Consider the following 20,486-nt stretch of genomic DNA (forward strand, 5'->3'; position numbering starts at 1 on the left):
CCTAATATGTCTATGGCTGCCTGCACTGTGAGGCAACATGCTTCTGCTTACGGAGGGAACCGACTCAGAGATGAAAACCACTTCCTGAGACGAGAGAGAGAGATTGAGAGGAGACCGGTGGTTTAGTGATATTAGTGTCATCTGAAAAATACATGAAGCCCCGGAGCCACACTTTTGGTGAATCAGCCTGAAAGCCAGTGCTCTGTCAGAGACGCTGAACAAGTACGCACATGGAAGTTGAGGCAACATGAGGGGACGTGTTGTGGAGGGTTGAAAAAAAAAGAAGAAGAAGAAAGATTAACACACAGGAAGTAGGAAGTGTGATAAAGACAGGTTCTAGTAGAGTGTGACAGCCTGGAGAGGATCTGCGATATCTCTAGAGTGTGTATGAATGTGTGTGTGTGTGTATGTATGTGTGCCTGTGGCGTGTACATGTGAAATGAAACACTGACCTGTCCTATGAAGCAAGGACAATGTCTCTCAAACTACCTCGCAACTGGGACTTCAGCACCCTCAAGGCCGAGACAGCTAGAATAGGTAAGGCTGTGGCTCTGCTGCACTCGCCCTCAGCAGCCAGGATGCTCTGCTTTCACATTTCACACTCATATTTTACATTTTGGGTGTTTGATACTGTCATCCAGGGATTTGCAATGGGTAGAATCATTTTAAGTTCTAAGACTGCCTGAATTACAAGCAACAAAACACTGCAAGCAGTGTGAGGATTACAGCCTCAGCACATACACAGTCGATAATGGAAGGGCAACATTGCCTAAATTCAATGTTTTAAATTTGGCAAATTGAGTTCACCCTCCCTTTCATGCTGAGTTTGATCTTGGGGTATCAGTTCATGGTATTCATCATTTAAGCATCATACTGATCCCTGTGTTACATGAAAAATTACATGAAAATTATAATATTTAAGAAAATGCCAATGACTTTTTGAGAACTGTGATTTTGCTCACACTGGCGTCTGCTTGCTGAGGGCAATCACCGACCACAATAGTTTAGTCACCAAGACAGAGTTATTCAAAACTGAGTGAATAATCTCTATGTACACCTTCACATGGAAGTTGATTCATTAAAGGGATGTGCTCTTTATTACAGTGGTTTCTTCTAGTGTGTGGGATGTGTAATTGAGGGTGTGTGCATGTATGTGTGTGCATGCACACCTAAATGCATTCGTGTCTAGTTGTCACTGTACAGTGGTTTAGGGTTTTAATAGCATGCTTAGCAGTGTTTGCACAGGGTGGAATCAGTGCAGCACCACACCGTGTTTCCCCTCAGGTGGGCATGGCACAACTATTGCAACATGGTGAGAAATGAAGCTTGCACACAGGCAGCGGCTGGATGCATTCAGCACCAGCACACTCTTGCTATTGTTTACAACACGTATCATTGTCTACTTGTATTCCTCATTTTAACAATCAGCGTTAGTGTTTGCTCAGCACTGTGTCAGGAAGCAGCAGACTGCAGAGCATTTATATCCTGTGCTCCACACCCACAGTGTCTACGGCTGTTGAGTTATTCTTCTCTTCCTAGTTTCAATATGAAATCATCTCTTCCCGAAAGCCGGTGTTGGTTGTGATTCTTCTCTTATCATTCTTGAGCAAAATAAGCAGAATGCATCCCTTTAGGGCTGAGAGGGCAACTTAATACCCTGGAGGTGGTGTGACGCAGGCTTTTAGCAGGAAGCTGATGACAGGCCTCAGATGGTGCCAAGCTCTGTGTGTCAGTGTGTGTGTGTGTGTGTGTGTGTGAGACGTGAGTGTGTCTCTGTGTGACTTGCAGACAGCATGAACCTTTCTAGTGACTATGACCAGTTTATTTTTCCATTACCCAGTGCCGCAGCCTGGTGTGTGCTGTATCATAACTGTGCAGGCATTTGCATTATGCCCAATGCCATATGCATATCTATATATCTGTGTATTCTGCATTGTATATGCTGCACATTTCCCACAGTGTTGGCAAATAATTCTTTGCATATTAAAATTCTTAAGCACCAGATGGGTGGATTTTGCCACATTGGACAATACTGTGATAATTAAAAGTTATACATTCACAGATAAATCAGTGAACGTGCTTTATGTAAATACAGAAAACCCTACTTATCTGTTTCACACAGGTCTGGTTGCAGCCTGTTTCTGAGAATACTTATATCACAGTACGTTTTTACAGTATAGAGGAACAAAGATAAACAGACCTTTCGGGCGGTGCATTTGAAAGTCTCAGACAAAGCAAGACCTGTGTGATGTGAAATGATTCTAATTTATTGCCCATGTTCATGGAAACTCAGGCCAGCACGGATAACTTGATTTGATTTTAGTTCATCTTTCCCTGTTTAGGCAATTCCACTTTAATTAAAAGCGTCATGCTATACGAGTGGTTTGCATTTACATATGAGCATGATCCAGGAGTTTGTCATTCCACCTAACCCTAACCCTAACCCACCTCAACCAAACAGCAGCTCATTTCATTGATTAGGCCCCTTGCCATCTTCAATCAATGGCCTGGATTCAATGACAACCTGCTGATGCTTTGAGTTATGGTGACTAATGGTGGTGAACAGCTGATACAGACGATTATCATGTATTGTCAAACAACGCCTCCATACATGTGATGGAAAACTCTGACTGCCGCTTCACTGATGTAACGTCGTTCTGCTTGATGTTCAAGTGTTGCACGTAATGTCAGTTCCGTTGGGTGGGGGATGGTGAAGGTTTTGCTGTGGAAACTCTTGGGTCTCATCACAAACCCAGGCCGGTTTCAAGGTCCTCTGTGTTTGTGTTGGTCCTCGGAGGGTGTGGTGTCACATCGCTCTCTGTGTGTGGGCCTGTGTGAGTTCCTCAACAGAGCTTTAACTCTTCACTAATCAGGGGAGTGTGATGCTATTAAAATGAAACCAAAGAGCCTTCAAACTTCTAGGTGGAGGCCTTCAAAGTGTCACTGGCCCTCCGGCGATGATGTGGCAGCTTCCTGTTTACCCGGCGCGGCCCTTCTTCTTCTCTTGTCCTCTTTCATCTTGCCTAACAGGCCACGGCAAATTTAAGAACAACTGAGCAACTGCTCTCAGTCGTAATCCCACCATCTCTCCAGGCTTTCCACCGTGCGTGTCTGTCTCCACGGGTCTCCCTTTTTTCTGGGCCACGTACACCCCTGGCTCTGGTCTTTCATCCCACCACAAAACCATCCCCATCAATGTTACAGAGCCTCTTTAAAACTATCACTGAATGGCAGCATTCACACAGTTCAGTTTGTGTCTTCAGTTCAAGGTTAGACTATACTGTACTTAATCACAGCGACCTTTTCCACTTAGTCTAACTTATTGTTTGATGGCCAGTCTATTTGTAGGTCACTGTGTTATTTGTCTTTAACAATCACTGCTGTGATCTCAAAGCATGCACCTTGTACAGGAAACAGGTCAGATCAAACACAGGCTAGCAGCTTCCGTTTAGGACCACCACAATATGTACAATATGTGTAAGCACATTGTGAAACTGCATCGGTGGGACATTAATACACTCCGTGTCGAGTGATTGACGTATATTCATGTCAACAAAAAGAGGAAGTTTTTTTTTGCCGCAGCTGATACTTTGGTAACCGTTCAGTTTGCAGCGTAGCACTTTGGTAGAGTGACCCCTTAGAGTAACACTTTCACCCACCACCTTCCTGTTGTGTTGGCAGCGCGGTCAAAGAGTGTAATGCCCGGTGAAGGAAGCCCAGGCTCGGGCTCACCAGGCTCACCCAGGTCCATGGAGCGGCCGCTGAAGGCCGGCTGGCTCAAGAAACAGCAGAGGTCCATTGTAAAGAACTGGCAGCAGCGCTACTTTGTCCTGAGAGGAAGCACCCTGACCTACCACAAAGACGACAAGGAGAGCACCGTCCAGGTGGGGCCCAGGCACTTTAGCTCAGTTTGATCATGATGATGATTACTTTGTCTTTGTAATATTGTTTATTTCAAGTCATTTTATCACTTTTTACTGTAATGTGTCTAAATGTGCTATAGAAATAATATGTCATTATGGTGATGATGATTATGTTAAAGGCATGCAGTTTAATTTTTGTTAATTCAGAGAGCTTTATGAATCCCTACCAGGTGCAAAAATACTTTCTCTTTTCCTTTGTAACACAGAAATTGCCTTTTGTCCCACAATTTTAGAGATTATTTAGAGACTAGAGCAGGGAGGAAAGAAGCAGTTTTGACCAAGGATCCACATGAGTATTCAAAATCGTATTGGAAGTAGTTTTACATTGCATGATCACAATGTTGTGGACAGCAAATCAGCTTAAAAGACAGATGAGATCGGCAGAAAGTCAGTGATTGAGAGGCTGGTAATGATCATTCTGTTCTTAATCATGAGTCCATCGATACTATGTCAGTGCAAAGCACGCCTACATCAATACAAGAAACACCCACGCCAATACAGGACATTCCCACTTACAACGGGACAGGGCGCGCCCTCGCCACTCCAGGCTGCTGATGAACCCGTCTCTTAAAGCCTGTTCCTCTTGGCTACTTTTAACATAAACTGTGAAATCCATGAAATATTCATGTGTAAAACCTTTAACAGACCCTGAAGTGAGCTTTGGTGCCATTTCATTTCTTTAGATTGCCTAAGGAATAAATATAGGAGGAAAGCACACATGCCATGAGAGATGTTATATATAATATTTATTTGAAATTCCACAGAAGAACAAAACCAGTCAGGCCCATGGCACTTAACTGGGCCAATCATGAATCAGCCCTGTTATATTGTCCAAAGGTGTAAGTCATTGTGGTGGAGTGGCTTGCCGTCAGCCTCAGTGTTGGCAATAGGACAAGTTTTGTCATATTTCTTGTCACCTCTTCTCTTTTGCTTTTTTGCTCTCCTCCTTTCCGCCAAAATTACTCCCTGGTAGCAAACAGGCAAAAGTGAGGGAGGAGAGGGAAAAAGCAGTAAGGACGTGTTTCAGGAGGCACACGGTTATTGCCCAGGGACACTTAGCTCTGCTGGTTGAAGGACTGGCTCTGAGCCGCTAAACTGCTGTGCTGCTACCAACTTATCAAGATTTACAAAAAGTCATCTCCTCTGTTGTCTCTGGTCTTAAAACGGAAACTTTTGAGATGGGTATGAAAAGTAATGAAACTAATTGCTTTTGTCTTTCTGTTTTTGGACGGTGGTCCTAAGTATCCTGATATGTAGTGAAGCATCATGTCAAGTGTGTGTGTTTGTATGTGTCTTTCTGCCTCCAGGGAGTCATCCAGCTCAGGTTCAGTAAAGTTAATGAGCTCCCTCTCAACTCAGATGAACCCGGGAAGTACCTCTTTGAGATCATACCACGTAAGCAAAAACACCACACACATTTTTAAGGATCTTTAAAGGGGAAGGCCACTGACTTTAGGCTTTGGAGAGAAACTTATTCCAGGGCTCTAGGACAGGTTGGTCTGTATTAGTGATGGTCAAGTGCTGCCCTGCGACTGAAAGATGCAGCAAAGGAAGCATTTGACCCGCTCCCTAACAATGCACTTTGTACCCCAAGAGTCAGTCTCCCAGTTATTTTTGGCATGATTTTAGAGATTAGTCATGGTCATGGCATGACTGATCCTTGATCTGGTCCTTGACCTTAAGAATGACTTTTATGTAAATTGTTTTTAAAAAATGGTATACCTCTTTATAAATCTTATAAATCAAATCAATTTTCTCCTGCATGTCATTCCTGTCTGCTTCATATGGTGCATGTCTACCTGAGAAACGACCTTTACCATTGACTTTTAACTGTGGGTTTGCATCCAAAACAGCTCATGTATCTATTTCTAGTGTCTGTCTGCATGACTACAATACTTATACAAAACCAACTTGGTAGAAGGACAGCAACTCCCAAGTAAACACAGTTTTCTTTGAGTTGTAATCTTTTGAAATATTTCACATTTTTGGCCCGTAAAGTTGCACTAGCGTGTAGTTTACCCAAATATTTTGGTCCCAGGTTGAAAAAAATGACCGAATCCCATCTCTGAGCCTCTGATTGTAGCCTTCCAGACTGATCCGCTCTGTGTTGTGTGGTTTGCAGGTTCCAGTGGAGACAGAGAGCGCTGCCCTATTGTTTTCATGGCAAACTCCCAGAGCGACATGGAGGAGTGGGTCCGGACGCTGCGCCGGGTCATCGGCGTACCTACTAGTGGAGGTTCAGTATGATCTGAAACTGTAATGGAAACTGAAACTATAGTGACACCGCAGCTCAAGGAAATGATTCGTGTCTTTACACTGCTCGATTTTATGGTGATCTTGATGATGTATGTTCTTGGCTAAAAAATGGAAATACGGTTATTGGACTGTTCTTTTTTTAACACATCTTTTATAGCCTCAGACAAGATAAAAGTATAGCCATAACCTATGTATGAATGCTCCATAACTTACAGTGAAGGAATAGATTTGTTGTAAGAGTAGGCATCATATTACAAAAATTTGTTTGGCCTTGTAAAAAAAAGAAAGAAAGAAAAGTACTGATTTGCTTGGATGTGATTCTTGATTACAGAGATGTAAATAGCAATGGATGTCAGCTTGTTCCTGTCCTCTCTGCCTCTCTGCAGTGTTCGGAAAGAGCCTCATGGACACAGTTACGTATGAGCAGCGCTTCGGGCCTCACATGGTGCCAATCCTGGTGCAGAAGTGTGCTGAGTACATCAGAGAACACGGCCTGAATGAGGAGGGCATCTTCCGCCTCCCAGGACAGGACAACACAGTCAAACAGTTCAGAGATGCCTTTGACGCAGGCGAGAGGCCCTCCTTCCCGAGGTAATTCAATAAAGCTGTTGCAGAATAGGGTTTTCTTTTTTAACTTAGATCACTGGGCTGGCGTCACTGGAACAGCTTTGAATTGATTTGATTCTTATCTTCAAGACAGACTTTTTTTTTTGCGCTGCCGTAGAAGTCACCAGGTCTTCCTGCTTAAACGTGCTCTGTGGGGTTCCCCTGGGGCCTGTGCAGGGGCTGATTCTGTTTGTTTAGATGCTACCTTTGGAGCCACTGATACACAGACAGGATCTCAGTTCCCACTCTAACGCAGATGATATGCCACTGTTCTCGTGCTTATCATTTAATCTGAGTAATCTGCAGGGACGTCACGTGCTATCACTGTCTGGGATCTTCAAACTTGTCACTAAACTTTGTGCAAATGAATTCAAAGGCAAATGTGAAAACTTTTTTATTAGCTTTTTATTAATCCATGTGCTATCAAATCCTATGTTTCTGTATTTTATTGTCTTGTTTTATCTAATATTATGTTGGTGCATAATTAAAATAGGTTCCCCAGCTAGTAAGTGTTGTCCATCTCTTATGGATTTGAGGAATGACAGATATGATGCTATTTGTTTGATGACAAATTACATATATAATCGGTCGATGCTACTCTGGTTGTCTGTGGGAAGCCCTTAGCTGTGGACTGAATCATGCAAATTGATTGGTGTGCATGAGCAGAGCGTATGAGTTTCTGGGTGGTGACGCAAAGAGCTTCATTCTGAAATAAGACACAAAATATTTGAAAAAATAATTGCTCACATGCAAGTAAAACTTAATTTTGGATTACCTTGAAGTAACCAGCCGCCTCAACCAGTTTGCTTACACAATGAAAATGTCTTAAATGATGCAACGGTCTGTTTTTTTTTTTGTTTTTTTTCATACTGAAATATGAACATCAGATACCATTTCCAGCAGATAACAGTTTTCTTTTTAGCCTTTAATTTTTGAAAGAAACCTGTGTAGGATTATTCTACCAGTTCAAAGACATCAGGACTATTCAGTGAGGTCAAGCAAAAGTGGAAATGATTTCAAATCTTATTTTAAGTCCAGCAATACACAAGCCTGACTCAAGTGGGTCACTACTATGCAGTGAGAAATATATTCTAACCTGAAACAACCGACAGCATGGACATTTTTTTTTCCGCTGAATGCAACAACAGATGAGAAAGATGAAGAAAGGATGATAGTGCAGGGGCTGATAGACTTCTCTGCTGTGAGCTCAGGGCTGCACCACATCCTGTTCTGGCAGGCACAGAGGAGGTGGCCTGCATTACTCAACACTGAAAGCTCTTCTGACAGATAAATCGTTATTTAAAAATAATAGTAATAATAATAAAAATAAACTTTCATACTGTCATATGTGACCAGAGTGGTCACTGTTAGGGCCAATATGGATTCTTGAAGCCTGATGACAACACTGACAATTGATGTTTGGTGTCCATTTTCATTCCAAAAAACGCAACCATTCAGGGCCTCCCCCAGAATTTTGGTCTTGGCAGGATGTGGACCAACTGAACCAGATGGGCATGGGCCAAGAAAGAAAAAAAAATCCAATGATAACTAAATGCAAGAGGGCCTCACATTCACATGTAGAAGAGGAGGAAGAAGAAAAAATACTATTACAACCCTGCTATTTGAGTGCAAACAGATGATGTTGACTCTGCTTCTAACAAAATGCTTTGTGTTTGCATAGGTGAGCCAGTGCAAACAGTGAAATCCATTTGCACACTTCATCAGCAGGGACAGCATTAAGACTACTGCCACAACACTAGTGTATATACTTAATACACTAGTAATACGCTGTGATACTTGTGTAATACAGTCAAAATGTTGCTTTACAATTATTGAAGATCAAGGGCCTCTACAGACAACTAGTTCAGCATCAATGAATTATAGTATAAAAGTGAACCACCACCTCTATATAGTGGCAAAATTATATATTCATCTAAGCTTGCTCATTACGTCTTGGTGATGAGGGTGTAAGGGAGTGATTAACTGATGTGTGTGTTGTGCATTTCCTGCAGTGACACAGATGTCCACACAGTGGCGTCGCTGCTCAAGCTGTACTTGAGGGAGCTGCCTGAGCCCGTGGTGCCCTGGTCTCAATACCAAGACTTCCTGGACTGCACCCAACAGCTGGACCCCAACAGCACAGCAGTACGGTTACTATAGTTTGCTACAGAGTGTCTGCGTCCATGTGTGCACATGTAATCCACATGAGTATTCCCTTTTCTTTGAGTCGATGTCTCCTTTGATCTCTTGCCTTTTTCTGTTCCTAGGGTCAAGATAAGCTGGAGAAACAAATTGCGCTTCTTCCCAGAGTCAATTACAACCTTCTCAGCTATACCTGCCGGTGAGCAGACTTTATACCCGAGGGCATAGCAAACCAAAATACAATACAGCAGTGGATACTCCAGTTCTTGGGATCCTGAGTGCTGCTGTCCCTCGCTCCTACCCTGTAGTTTAATTCCTGGTCTAATTTAGTCCTTATTCGATGATTAAAAACAAAACCAGCAGCTCTTGGCGTTCCCAGGACAGCTCTTTGATTACTAATACTGATCATGTACCTCTTGTTTTGCAGGTTCTTGTTTGAGGTGCAGTTGAACTCCAAAGTGAATAAGATGAGTGTGGAGAACTTGGCCACAGTGATGGGGATCAACCTCCTCAAACCTCAGATTGAAGACCCCATCACTGTGATGAAGGGTGAGAGCACTTTGCCCTGTGCTGTACCACAGGCCATGCCAAAGACCGGAGTTGAAATGTGTTGTTTATGTTACATGGCACTTTGAAAAGTTATTAAGATAAATACGTATTTGTGGCATAACTTGAGCTTGGAATTATAAGACAGCAATTGATGGTTTAGGTCAAAATGAGTGATTCATAATGTGTAACCTATTTTTTCTGTATGGGATGTGAACACTTTAGCAATCCGGTTTGGTGAGTGACTGATGAGTAATTTTATTATCAGCATTTTTGACATGTGACAGACTGTGACATGAATTCGCACTCCCTCAGCTTTAGACACCATGTTAAGTACGATGAAGGACCCTTTCAGAGAAAAATAACACATCAGAAATTAGAATGGCATATCTTTCAAATGTGGTGATTTTTCTTTGGCTCTTTGTGGTGGTTGTCATGCATTTAGATACCCTGGAAGATCAACTTTAGAATCATGAAACCTGCACTGATTCCGCTCATGTGAATTTTAAAAGAAATGCAACACAGTGAATGTACAATGCAAGTCAGTCTCTCAAGGCCTTGAACACAAGGCACTTTTATCATTACGTTTGAACAATTTTTTTCTTCTTTTTTTTTTTCCCTATGCAGCGACTCCTCAGATCCAGAAGCTGATGACGGTGTTGATCAGACAGCATGAAGCCCTGTTTCCTCCCTCTAAAGACGTGCTTCCCTCCCCTCCTGCAAAGAAGTCTGGAAGCAAGAAGAAAAGCGCTCCTCGAAGTTTTGTGGGCTGGGAGTCTGCAGAGGTGCGACCATCTAGCAACATGACATTCACACATGTGTTGCGCCTAGAGAGCATGTTGAGCTACATGACATGACAACATTATGGTCTATGGAAAACAAGAAGGGACACATGGCAAAATATCCGAAAGAATTCATGTGTAGTCATGCTAGATTGGATCCTTAAAGTTCATTCTTGCCACATGGGCTTAAAGAGTTACTAAACTGCAACCTAACCTAAATCTCTGTGAGGCCTGACCACTGATGGTGAGAAGTAGAGTGCCTTCGGTAGCAGCTGATGTCACTCCCTATTGTACTCTGTGGGTGATGACATTACCTGCCACCAAAGACCAAGCCCCCTACTTCCCACGTTTCACCATTAGAGGTCAGTTTTCACAGAGATGTGGGTCTGGCCTTTAGTTACTCTTTGAGGCTGTCTGGCTAAGCTGCATGCTATTGTTACCATGCTGATCCTGCATGATCATGAAAGCCATGGTTATGTATGAAAGGAAAAAGTATAACTCTATTGAGGTTTAGTGAGATTATTTCTGCCTCCAGAGCAGCACTGCCTCCAAGAAATGTTTGTATGACTAAAACTCCAATACTTCAACGGAACAAGCTTTTCTTTAATATAATCTCCACCTGTCAATTTTTCCCAGATGGGTGATACCTCTCTTTCTGAGTCTCCAGAGGAGGAGGAAGACAATGACAGTCCTGAGCCCGATGGAGGAGACTCCAGCCCTCAAAACACACCCGCGCCCCTCTCACCACCTCCTTCAGACTCGTGGCAGGGAAGTCCCCGCAAACGCACCCAGACCATGCCGAGCTTTAACTGCCCCGTCACCGGGATGGCAGCCAAGGCCGAGGCCCTGAACCGCTGGAGCTGCATCCAGGAGAGCGAGGAGGAGAAGGGCGGGACGCTGTCGGAGGACATCTTTAAGATCCTGGACCTAGAGAAGTGCTCGCTGTTCAGCAGTCCTCAGACGACCTCTCGCGCACACGAGGGAAATGATAAGTCAATGGCTAGAAGAGGAAGTAACCCCACAGATTCTTGTGTTGAGGGCTCCGCTAAACAGGGCAAAGATTCCCAGCCCTCTCAGACAGTGTCTTATCAACCGAGTGTAAGGGCCCTGAAAGTGACCGGTTCAGGTCACCAGTCAAACAACCAGCCTGGAAAACTGAGGGACGTCCAGCAGGACTCTCAGCAGCTCATTGACAGGTCAGTTCACCTGCATTTTAATCAGCAAAGTACTACACTGTACATGAACATTTATCTCACAGAGGTCCCATACAGAAGAGACCCTCAGACTCAGGGACTAACTTGCAGCACAGACTTACAGGATCATCCATAATATAAAGCACACACTGTGAGACTAGATGTCTGGGATTTTGGATACTGTAATACTGCGACATGGCATGTGTGTTGTCTTGTCCTGCTTTTTACTTATTAGACTGTTGTAGCTGTTCTATTATTTTCCTCTATCTCCTTGGTCATCATATCCACATTATCAAAAACCTCTTGTGTGTAAATTTCTTAGGAAGGCCCCACTGTTGAGACATTTGGTCTAAGATGTCATGATATTTGAGTTTGTCCATATTGACAAACATAGGACATACTCTTTGTAAAATAATTTGCAAATGATTTGACAGCACAGAATTAAAACAAATGATATGAATATTTTCCCAGGTTAACACAATTTTTTTTGATGAACTCCATGTCACAGTTGATTATTACAGTCGATTCAGTTGGATTTTGGGAGCCTTTCCTAAATCTGAACTCTCTCTGCTCTTGCAGTCTGCAGCAGAAAAACAAGGAGCTGAGTGCCACAGTGGCTGAACTCCAGTCTGCTCTGGAGGCAGAGCGCCGCCATGTGGCCGCTCTGGGGATCTGCCTGAAGAATGCCGAGCGCAGCAGGGATGAGGCCCAGCGACGCAACCAGGAGCTGCAAAAAGACATCCAGCAGTTCCTCACCAGAGAACCACGAGCTCCCACCTAAAAATAACTTTCAGACTCAACAGAGTGAGGATTTGTGACCCTGTTAGCTTCCAGAGAGCTCGTGTCACACGGACTGGTTATGGACGATAGTGTCATCCTCCATTAGGGATTTGTGTTCCCGTGTGAGCTCAGATACTGGCTCTTGGAGTGACGTTATTTGCTTACTGGTTTGTGCATTTCAAGATGATCAGTAGAGAAGCTATTGATCTAAATAGGTTTTTTTATATATATATTTGTATGCAATTGACATTAAAGACACCACAGGTTGGGAGTGATGTGGCTGTTCGTGAATTGCCTTGATTTGGTGTATAAAGTGTGTTATGAAGTGTGCGAGAGCAGGTGCCACACACTGAAACATTCCAAGTTTATGAAGATAAACTTGGAACCTTATGAACCCTATGTTCATATCGCAACTCGAAAGTGTAACTCATGACACAGATGTCAGGAATTTCTCTCTCATGAATTCAAGGCAGCGTGGAAATGTGAAAATCTGAACAGCTTAAATCTGAAATTAGATCAAACTGCTCTGGAGAGTTTGATCAAAAGCAGACTGGACTGAATCTGAATTATTTTATTTTCTGGTACAACAAATAATATATGTAATGTATGGAGTGCAATTGTCCGTGTTGTCTCATGTCTCATTTAAGTGGTAAATTAATAAAACAACACAAATCTCAGAGTTACAGAGGCTACACAAAAGATTATTTTCCACCATTATTGTCTACCACACATGTAATGTTTATGTACACCCAGTGCAAATGACACACATAATTGTAATGTATTACATTGCTTTTAGAGTAGAATCTTTTTTAATGTCATTGCCATCAATATGCATAGGATTTTAGATCTAAATTAACTGACTAAATAGGAAACAAATGTTTGAGATAAACAGGGAAAGGGGAAAAACAAGAGGGAATGTCCTGTCAGGGACGAGGTCAGAGGAAAGATAAAGGGAAACAGATAAAGGGAACAGTAGTGCTTGATGTTTGAATTGTTGGGTTAAACTGATGTACCTTATATTGAAAACCACATATCACTGTCAACAACATCAGATCAATTTCATGGATGTGGCACCATTTGACTATACATTTAATGCATAAATGAGCAATATTACACAGATCTACAGAAAAACCCTAACTTAGTTCTAATGTAATAATTTGATTGGCTTCCCCACAAATATGCATTATTCTTATTCTTATCTTTATTCTTATCATTATGTTTGTTCTAGTTTTAGAGTTAGTGTCCCAGTGTGTTTTTCCACGTTGTACACATGAATAACATTCTAAGGGACACACTGAATAATTGATGTATTCTGTAAAATTTTGCACACAAAAATGATCACATTTAAAGATTATTGGCACAAATACTGACTACCAGCAGCCTCAGTCCAAATATATCAGTATCAGCTTTCAAAATCCAATAGGAGCTGAACCCAGTGTCTTCACATCGTAGAGACAATATGGAGGGGTTGACTGTGTGTGTGTGTGTGTGTGTGTGTGTGTGTGTGGAGAAAGACAGAAAGAAAGGCAGAGACAAGCAGAGGACATTGCCATTATCAAGCCTTTGTAAGGCCAGCAGGAGGACGTGAGACACTGTCGCGGCAGCAGTTTCACAGAGCAGCAGATAACAGCACCTCTGTCGACTGTCAGCCTGGCAGATGAGTGGCAGGAGCAGGAAAAGCCCATTCTTTCCCACCTCCTGATTCACTGCTATCAAGAGTGTATCTCCAGGTCACGCAAAGAAGCTCTGGAATGAAAGATCAACATTTTGACAGTTGCGTAGCGAGATGGGAATTCAGGTGACGGTCATTCAAATCGAGAGCTAATGTCAGATGTTTGCACGCCAAAGGGAGAAGAGCGGGGAAGGTGTTTTTGTCGAGGGTTACTCTGTTTTTATCACACGGGAGCGTCTTGTTGGAGCATTTGAAAAGCCTCTCGATCCAGTGGCCCACTTTGTTTTCTGTCACTGGTAACACTGCTCATTTGCTTCCCCACTTAAATCACCACCTCCTCACTTGGCAATCATTCTTCTCACCATGAAAGTCTTCCTCGGTGAGTCACCCACTTTCCATCGGCATCACCTTTGACTCGGTGCTGTCTCCCTAATCGAGAGGAATGCCTCCTTACAATCCAACCTCTCCCCCAGTGCCATCCTGGGGCATGAAACCTGGTGGAAGAGGCTCATCTCTGTCAGTCCCAGAGGGCAGTGGGCCACAGAGTCTGTGTTCTCCTCTTGCATTTATGAATAGAGGCTCTTGTGTGCAGATAACCCATTTAGGACACCGTGTACAATTGGCAGCCAAAAGAGGAAGTGCACGTATGTTCCGAAGGAGGGCATTTAAGCAGGCGTAGGAGCGGGCTGAGGGATTGTTGTTTTGGTGCTGTGTAAAATATTTTTGCGGCTAAGGAAGAATACATGCAAAATACCTCAAGGCGTTGCAGTTTTGTATGCGAAAGTTTCCCACTGCTAGAACTTTGAGAACTTATCGGTGGGCAAGCTCAGGATTTATAGCTCTTCATCAACACAGTATGACATTAAAAAAAACTTGTGATTTTGTCCTCATACGCTGTTTTAAATGCTCTACAGACTCCAAGGGGGCCTCAGCATCTTTCATCCTGAGACATTAGGCGTCACACCTCATTACATTTCAATTTCATTGGGATAGGTTCTGTCCTATGGACGCATCCTGTTACATTCAATAATATCAACAGAACCTTGGTGTATTTTGTCAAAAAAGAAATGGTCAATGGAGCCTGTACAGTGGCTTGGAGAACTCCACCATTTACAAAACAAATAAACAAATGAAGAATATCAACGCTGGAGCACCCACCCAAACAAAATAGCGCTTCCACAAGGAAGAGGCTACAGGACAGTGTTTACAAAATCCTCATTAAGGAAGTTGTGAGATAACAACACACACTCGTGCACGTTCACCCGCACACATTGAAGGCACGTACGCACACACACACACACACACACACACACACACACACACACATGCACACACACAAAGACACCATAAGCACTGAGCAATGCAGAGGCTACCATATCATAGATAAGAGACAGAAAGAAAGACAGGGCAAGCTGGGAAGAGAAAGCAGAGTCCAGAGAGAGACTGAACGAGTGGAGGACGTAACAGAGATGACTCCGCTGGACAAAGCCAAGCCTCGGCCACCCTCTCACCGGAACTGCAGCTCTTTGGTTGAGGACATCAAAAGGTGTGCATGAGAATAAAAGCTGTGAGATCTGGAGAGAGAGCACATCTTCTACACAAGCAGCCCACAGCGACAGGAATAGACTTTGCTCCAAAGAGGGTTCCACTGGCCAAATGCTGGGGTCAACAACCTTACTGAGCCGCTGCCAGTGAACCACAACTCAGGTGGATTTTTTTTTTTTTTTTTTTTTTTTTTTTGGCCTTGAGATGTCCTGAACTGAAGTGAAAATCAAAGCTGACCACTGGATTAGGGAGTTCACAGATCATAATCCTTTTGTTTTTCCTGTTGTTTCAGTGTCCTCCTTGCATAACCACAAACAGAGCTCTGCAGCTTGGTTTTTCCATGGCGAGGATTTGGAACTCTAAACTGGGAAACGTCTGCACCTCCAAGACTTTGTTCTTGCTGTTTTCCATGCTGCTCCTCCATGGGCCTTTTTGCGGACAGGGCAACCCCATCTCCCACACCCTTCAGAGGCATCGCCCGGCTCCGGGGCTGGGAGACGGACATGGAGGGGTGGTGGATCCCTCACTTTTGGAGCAGGACGGTGACGTGGACATGCAGAGCCTGCTGGAGAGCCTGAAGGAGCAGTTTCTCCGAACTTTCAACCTGTCTGGCTTGGGTCCCCCTCACCAGCCTCATGGAAGCACTCGTGTGGAGCCGCCAGAATACATGATGGAGCTCTACAACCGCTTTGCTAATGACCAAACTGCCATGCCCACCGCCAACATCATCCGCAGCTTCAAAAATGAAGGTACAAGACCTCTGCAACCTGCCGATGATGTTGCCTGTGTTTATTATTGATTTTGCAGTAAAACCTAGTTTTTCTTGTTAAGTGTTGTTAGATTGTTTTAAATAAATTTATAATATTTTCTTATTTAGTTAAAGTATTAGTAATTCATGGAAAGCTTTACCGCTCAAATATTAAGATCAAATGAATACTCAGTATAAAATATTTATATTTATTATTGCATTCACAAAACCAAGCAGAATTAACTGCATGAGCAGTGAAACTGAGAAAAAATGACTTGAGTGTTTTGTCCAGACTAAAGTACTGCTGGTATAGAAGTGGACTGTGAATCTGATTTTTGAACATATCCGGCTGAAACCTTAGCCATGACCTTGGTCTTTGTTACTGTGTTGTGAGGCAATACTCACATTAAAATATTATGATCATTTCCAAATGGAAAAATACTAAATTAAAACACAAATATCAAATAAGAAACATGGCTTGTTCAAGACAGCAAGGCATTCCAAGTTGCTATTCAGAATCTGATTCCTTGAAAAAAACATTCACTGCAGAACTCAGATCTACTGAAACTGAAGTCATGTATTCATTAGCACAAATATTCATTAGATTCATTTAGATTCATTAGGTTTCTCTATACAGTACAAAGAACGTACAGAATGTACAGAAGTTGAATATTGCCTATTATTTCTCTTCCCCAGACTCATCTCCCAGTGTTGTGGGTGTTGGGGGTGTGAGGCGCCACCCGCTCCTCTTCAACGTGTCCGTCCCCCACCATGAACGCATAACAGCGGCCGAGCTCCGCCTCTACACCCTGGTTCAGACCGACCGTCACCTTTATGCCGGGGTCGACCGCAAGGTCACCATCTATGAGCTGGACCCCCATGATGGGGATGACAACATGACTGAGGAGAGCATGCCCAGGGGAGATACTTTCAGAGGAGAAGGAGGAGGACAAGAAACGGAGCTGGTGGAGTTGGCTTCACGTCAAGTTTACGGCACCGACAACGGCTGGGAGGCCTTTGACCTCACTGCTGCCGTTCAACGCTGGCGCAAGTCTGACTATGGAACCACCCACAGGTTGGAGGTGCACATTGCCAGCCTGGCTAATGAAGACAGTGTTCAGGGTATGATGGAGGGCCACGATGATGGGGGGCAACCTAAGGGGGACATGAAGATTGACACTAGCCCTGAAGAAAAACACAAACCTCTGCTGATCGTTTTCTCTGACGACCAAAGCAGTGATCACCGCGACGACAGGCGCGAGCTGAACGAGATGATTGACCATGAGATGTCAGATGTGGTTCTCCAAGACAACTTGGGGGTGGGCCTGAATGGACTATGGGAGGAGTCAGAGGGGGAGGGAGCGGAAGCTGAGGAGCCAGATGAAGAGGCCCTCATCCAAATGCGATCCAACCTGATCTACGACACGGCATCCCGCATCCGTCGCAACGCCAAGGGCAACCATTGCAAGAAACAGTCTCTGTACGTTGAGTTCAAAGACATCGGGTGGGACAGCTGGATCCTGGCACCCACTGGCTATGAGGCCTTTGAGTGCAGTGGCATTTGCAGCTTCCCACTGACAAAGCATGTCACACCCACCAAGCACGCCATTGTTCAGACCTTGGTCAACATAAACAGCCCTCAGAAGGCGGCCCGGGCCTGCTGCGTGCCCACCAAGCTGGACCCCATCTCCCTCCTCTACCTGGATGACACAGGCGTGGTCACCTACAAGTACAAGTTTGAAGGCATGGTGGTGGCTGAGTGCGGCTGCAGATAGTCAACACTTTCCGCAAAGCAAAATGTTATTAAAGTCTTACAGTGGATAAAAGACCCAGGACACAACACGAACAATAAGCTGACAAAGGAGATAAATCGGTGTTCTGCATTATAACCAGTTTCAACAAAAAGAAAATAGGAACGGTTGTTGGAGTCGCTGCGAGGTTTACCCGGTGAGATTGGAAATGCACATTTGTGAATCTATGTATGCTCAAAAACAAACGAGTGGGGTCCGTTCATGTATATGTTGTATTTCAAGGCAAAAACAAATATTTCATCTTGTACAGTCAAAGTCAACAATATCAGTTGCCACTATTCAGACAGTGGAGAGATGAACTCCAATGGAAATGTGCAGCAGATCTGCCGTCAAAGTGTCATTTATGGTGATGACAAGGCGTGACTTTGGGTCAGCATGATCGCGAAAGACTGAGAACTCCCACAGGACCCAACTAGCAACAGCGCAGTGCAGCCTACAGTGTGTGCGGTCTGGTGGGAACTGTTGGGCCAGTTGCTTCCCCCATACCACCCACCACCCCCTCTGTTTCGACGCTGATCCTCTGACATCTGTCTTCCTCTCCACTTATCTCTGACCTCCCCACTGGATGCAAACACGAATCAGCATTTCATGTGTTTTCAGTGAAACCGTCCTCCCTGAGGCAACCCGACTGGACCCGAACTCTCCAGGCCCACCAACTGCCTCCGGCCGCCCCCCCGCCCCCATCCTGCTCTGACACAACGCCGTTGAGCGCGGCTGAGAGTGGCAGGGTTATCTCTCCACCCCTCCTTCCCATTTCAGCTCCAATCACATGCCTCTCTTCCACTCCCCTGCGCCACAGTGATAACGAGGTGTTGGGGTTGAGAAACATGAACGCCGCCACTCAGGCTTGGAGGACCGGACGTCATTCTAGGCAGTTTATGAGGTGGTGGGATAGAGAAGGACAAAGGGGGGATGGGGATGGTCGTCTAAAGCCCTAGGCACCAACAATCTATACTGACTCAACTCACTGACCTAGCACCATGTGCCCTTAACATATCTCCTGCTCCTCGGCGCAGTTATCCCTTACTTTTACGGTAAAGGCGGATTTTGTTTGGACTGTTATCATCTTCAGGCTGAAGCAAAGATTGGAAAGGGGGAAACCTTGCCACACCCCTTTTAAAGGTTCTCATAGGAGAAGCAATTATTTTTCTTTTGTTATAAACCTTTTGTACTGACCTCTGCTGCTTGTGTCAAATTAAAGACTATTTATTGTTCTAATTTATTGATTTTTACAACAAAGAGTATATAACTATGTATTTTTTTTTTCTAGCTTGTGTAGTGTGGAGCAGGTTTGATATTGGTGATGATTTAGTTGCTCACTTTGGCAAGAGCAAAACAAAGAAATTCCACAGAGCAATTCCCATGAATCTCTAAAATGAGATGACTTTCAGTAAATGATTAGTCACTGGTCCTGAACCTTTTAGGAGGTTTACATACTTTCTGACCACACTGTTCAAAATTACATCACAATAGTCTCATATAAGTGTGGCTGTAAATGTTGTGGTTTAAAACAAAATATGGGCATTATTTATCCAAACAGTGCTTTAGCCTCCCAGTCATGAAACATAAATCACAATCAGGTTTAAATGACTTCTTTACCACAGTCCAACTGGAAATCAAAGCATTGTTAAATGTTCCACATGCCACACAAATACAATCAAACTTCCTGGGAAGGATTTGGCAAGACCAGTGTTACAATGCATTGCTGACACTCAGATGACTCGGTTTGACATTATCAGCTCACAGGTCACAGTTCATGCATAACACGCAAACACAGAACCATGGGAAACAGACTGGAAGCCCCGCTAATGAACACAATGGATGGCCTACTGCTCACACGCTGACAACTAGCAGATGCAGACAGCTGTGATGGAAAACCTGTTTGTGAAGTGGAACTGCAAGCAGAAAACTAAGCAATGGTTTGGCCTATGTGTCTCTTTCTGTGCCCCTCACACTGCTATTTGAATTTTACATGAATGTTGACTCTAATCCAGACGGCAGCAGCATTATTTGTTCTTTCCATGTACCAACGCACACTGAAGATGTAAATAAAGGATAAAGATCAGATCCCTGCCCTGAAACGTGTATAGCTCTCTGTTATTTTCGTTTGTCTGCCCTGCGTCATCATTGTAAACAATTTATGACACACAGAATTTCTATTTTGAGATGAAAAATGCAAGTTTAATGCTCCCTGTGGGGAGATTACATTGTCACAGGAGCAGAATTGAGGTCAAAATGAAACCAAAGGCTTGGCCGCAGAAAGAAAAAGGAGGAAGAACACAGTTACATGTAGCTGCATGAAAGACAGTGAAGACAGTGAGCAGCATCTTTAATTACTCAGATACAAAGACATTTACAGATAACCCAATTCACAGTGGCATTACAGTCCTGTGTACTAGACAGCGTGCAAATGTGCATCATTAACTACCAACGCTGCTGACTCACAGACAGAACATGAGGAGAATGTGACCATACAACAGCT

At 43.8% G+C, this 20,486-nt stretch overlaps 2 protein-coding genes across 2 annotated transcripts; both read left to right on the forward strand.

Moving 5' to 3' along the window:
* Positions 1–154: 154 nt before the first annotated feature.
* arhgap25 (Rho GTPase activating protein 25) lies at positions 155–12,912 on the forward strand. The gene is made up of 11 exons (XM_030059196.1): positions 155–537; positions 3,682–3,884; positions 5,231–5,318; positions 6,046–6,159; positions 6,566–6,770; positions 8,798–8,930; positions 9,053–9,126; positions 9,355–9,476; positions 10,101–10,258; positions 10,892–11,451; positions 12,028–12,912. The coding sequence occupies exons 1-11, from the start codon at positions 474–476 to the stop codon at positions 12,227–12,229; spliced, it is 1,923 nt and encodes a 640-aa protein (XP_029915056.1). The 5' UTR covers positions 155–473; the 3' UTR covers positions 12,230–12,912.
* Positions 12,913–15,683: 2,771 nt separating this feature from the next.
* Positions 15,684–18,550, forward strand: bmp10 (bone morphogenetic protein 10). Its single transcript, XM_030059217.1, has 2 exons — positions 15,684–16,194; positions 16,890–18,550. Exons 1-2 carry the CDS (start codon positions 15,786–15,788, stop codon positions 17,966–17,968), a joined length of 1,488 nt encoding a protein of 495 aa, XP_029915077.1. The 5' UTR covers positions 15,684–15,785; the 3' UTR covers positions 17,969–18,550.
* Positions 18,551–20,486: the final 1,936 nt, after the last annotated feature.

Source organism: Myripristis murdjan, chromosome 9, assembly GCF_902150065.1.
Source record: "Myripristis murdjan chromosome 9, fMyrMur1.1, whole genome shotgun sequence".
NCBI lineage: Eukaryota > Metazoa > Chordata > Actinopteri > Holocentriformes > Holocentridae > Myripristis > Myripristis murdjan.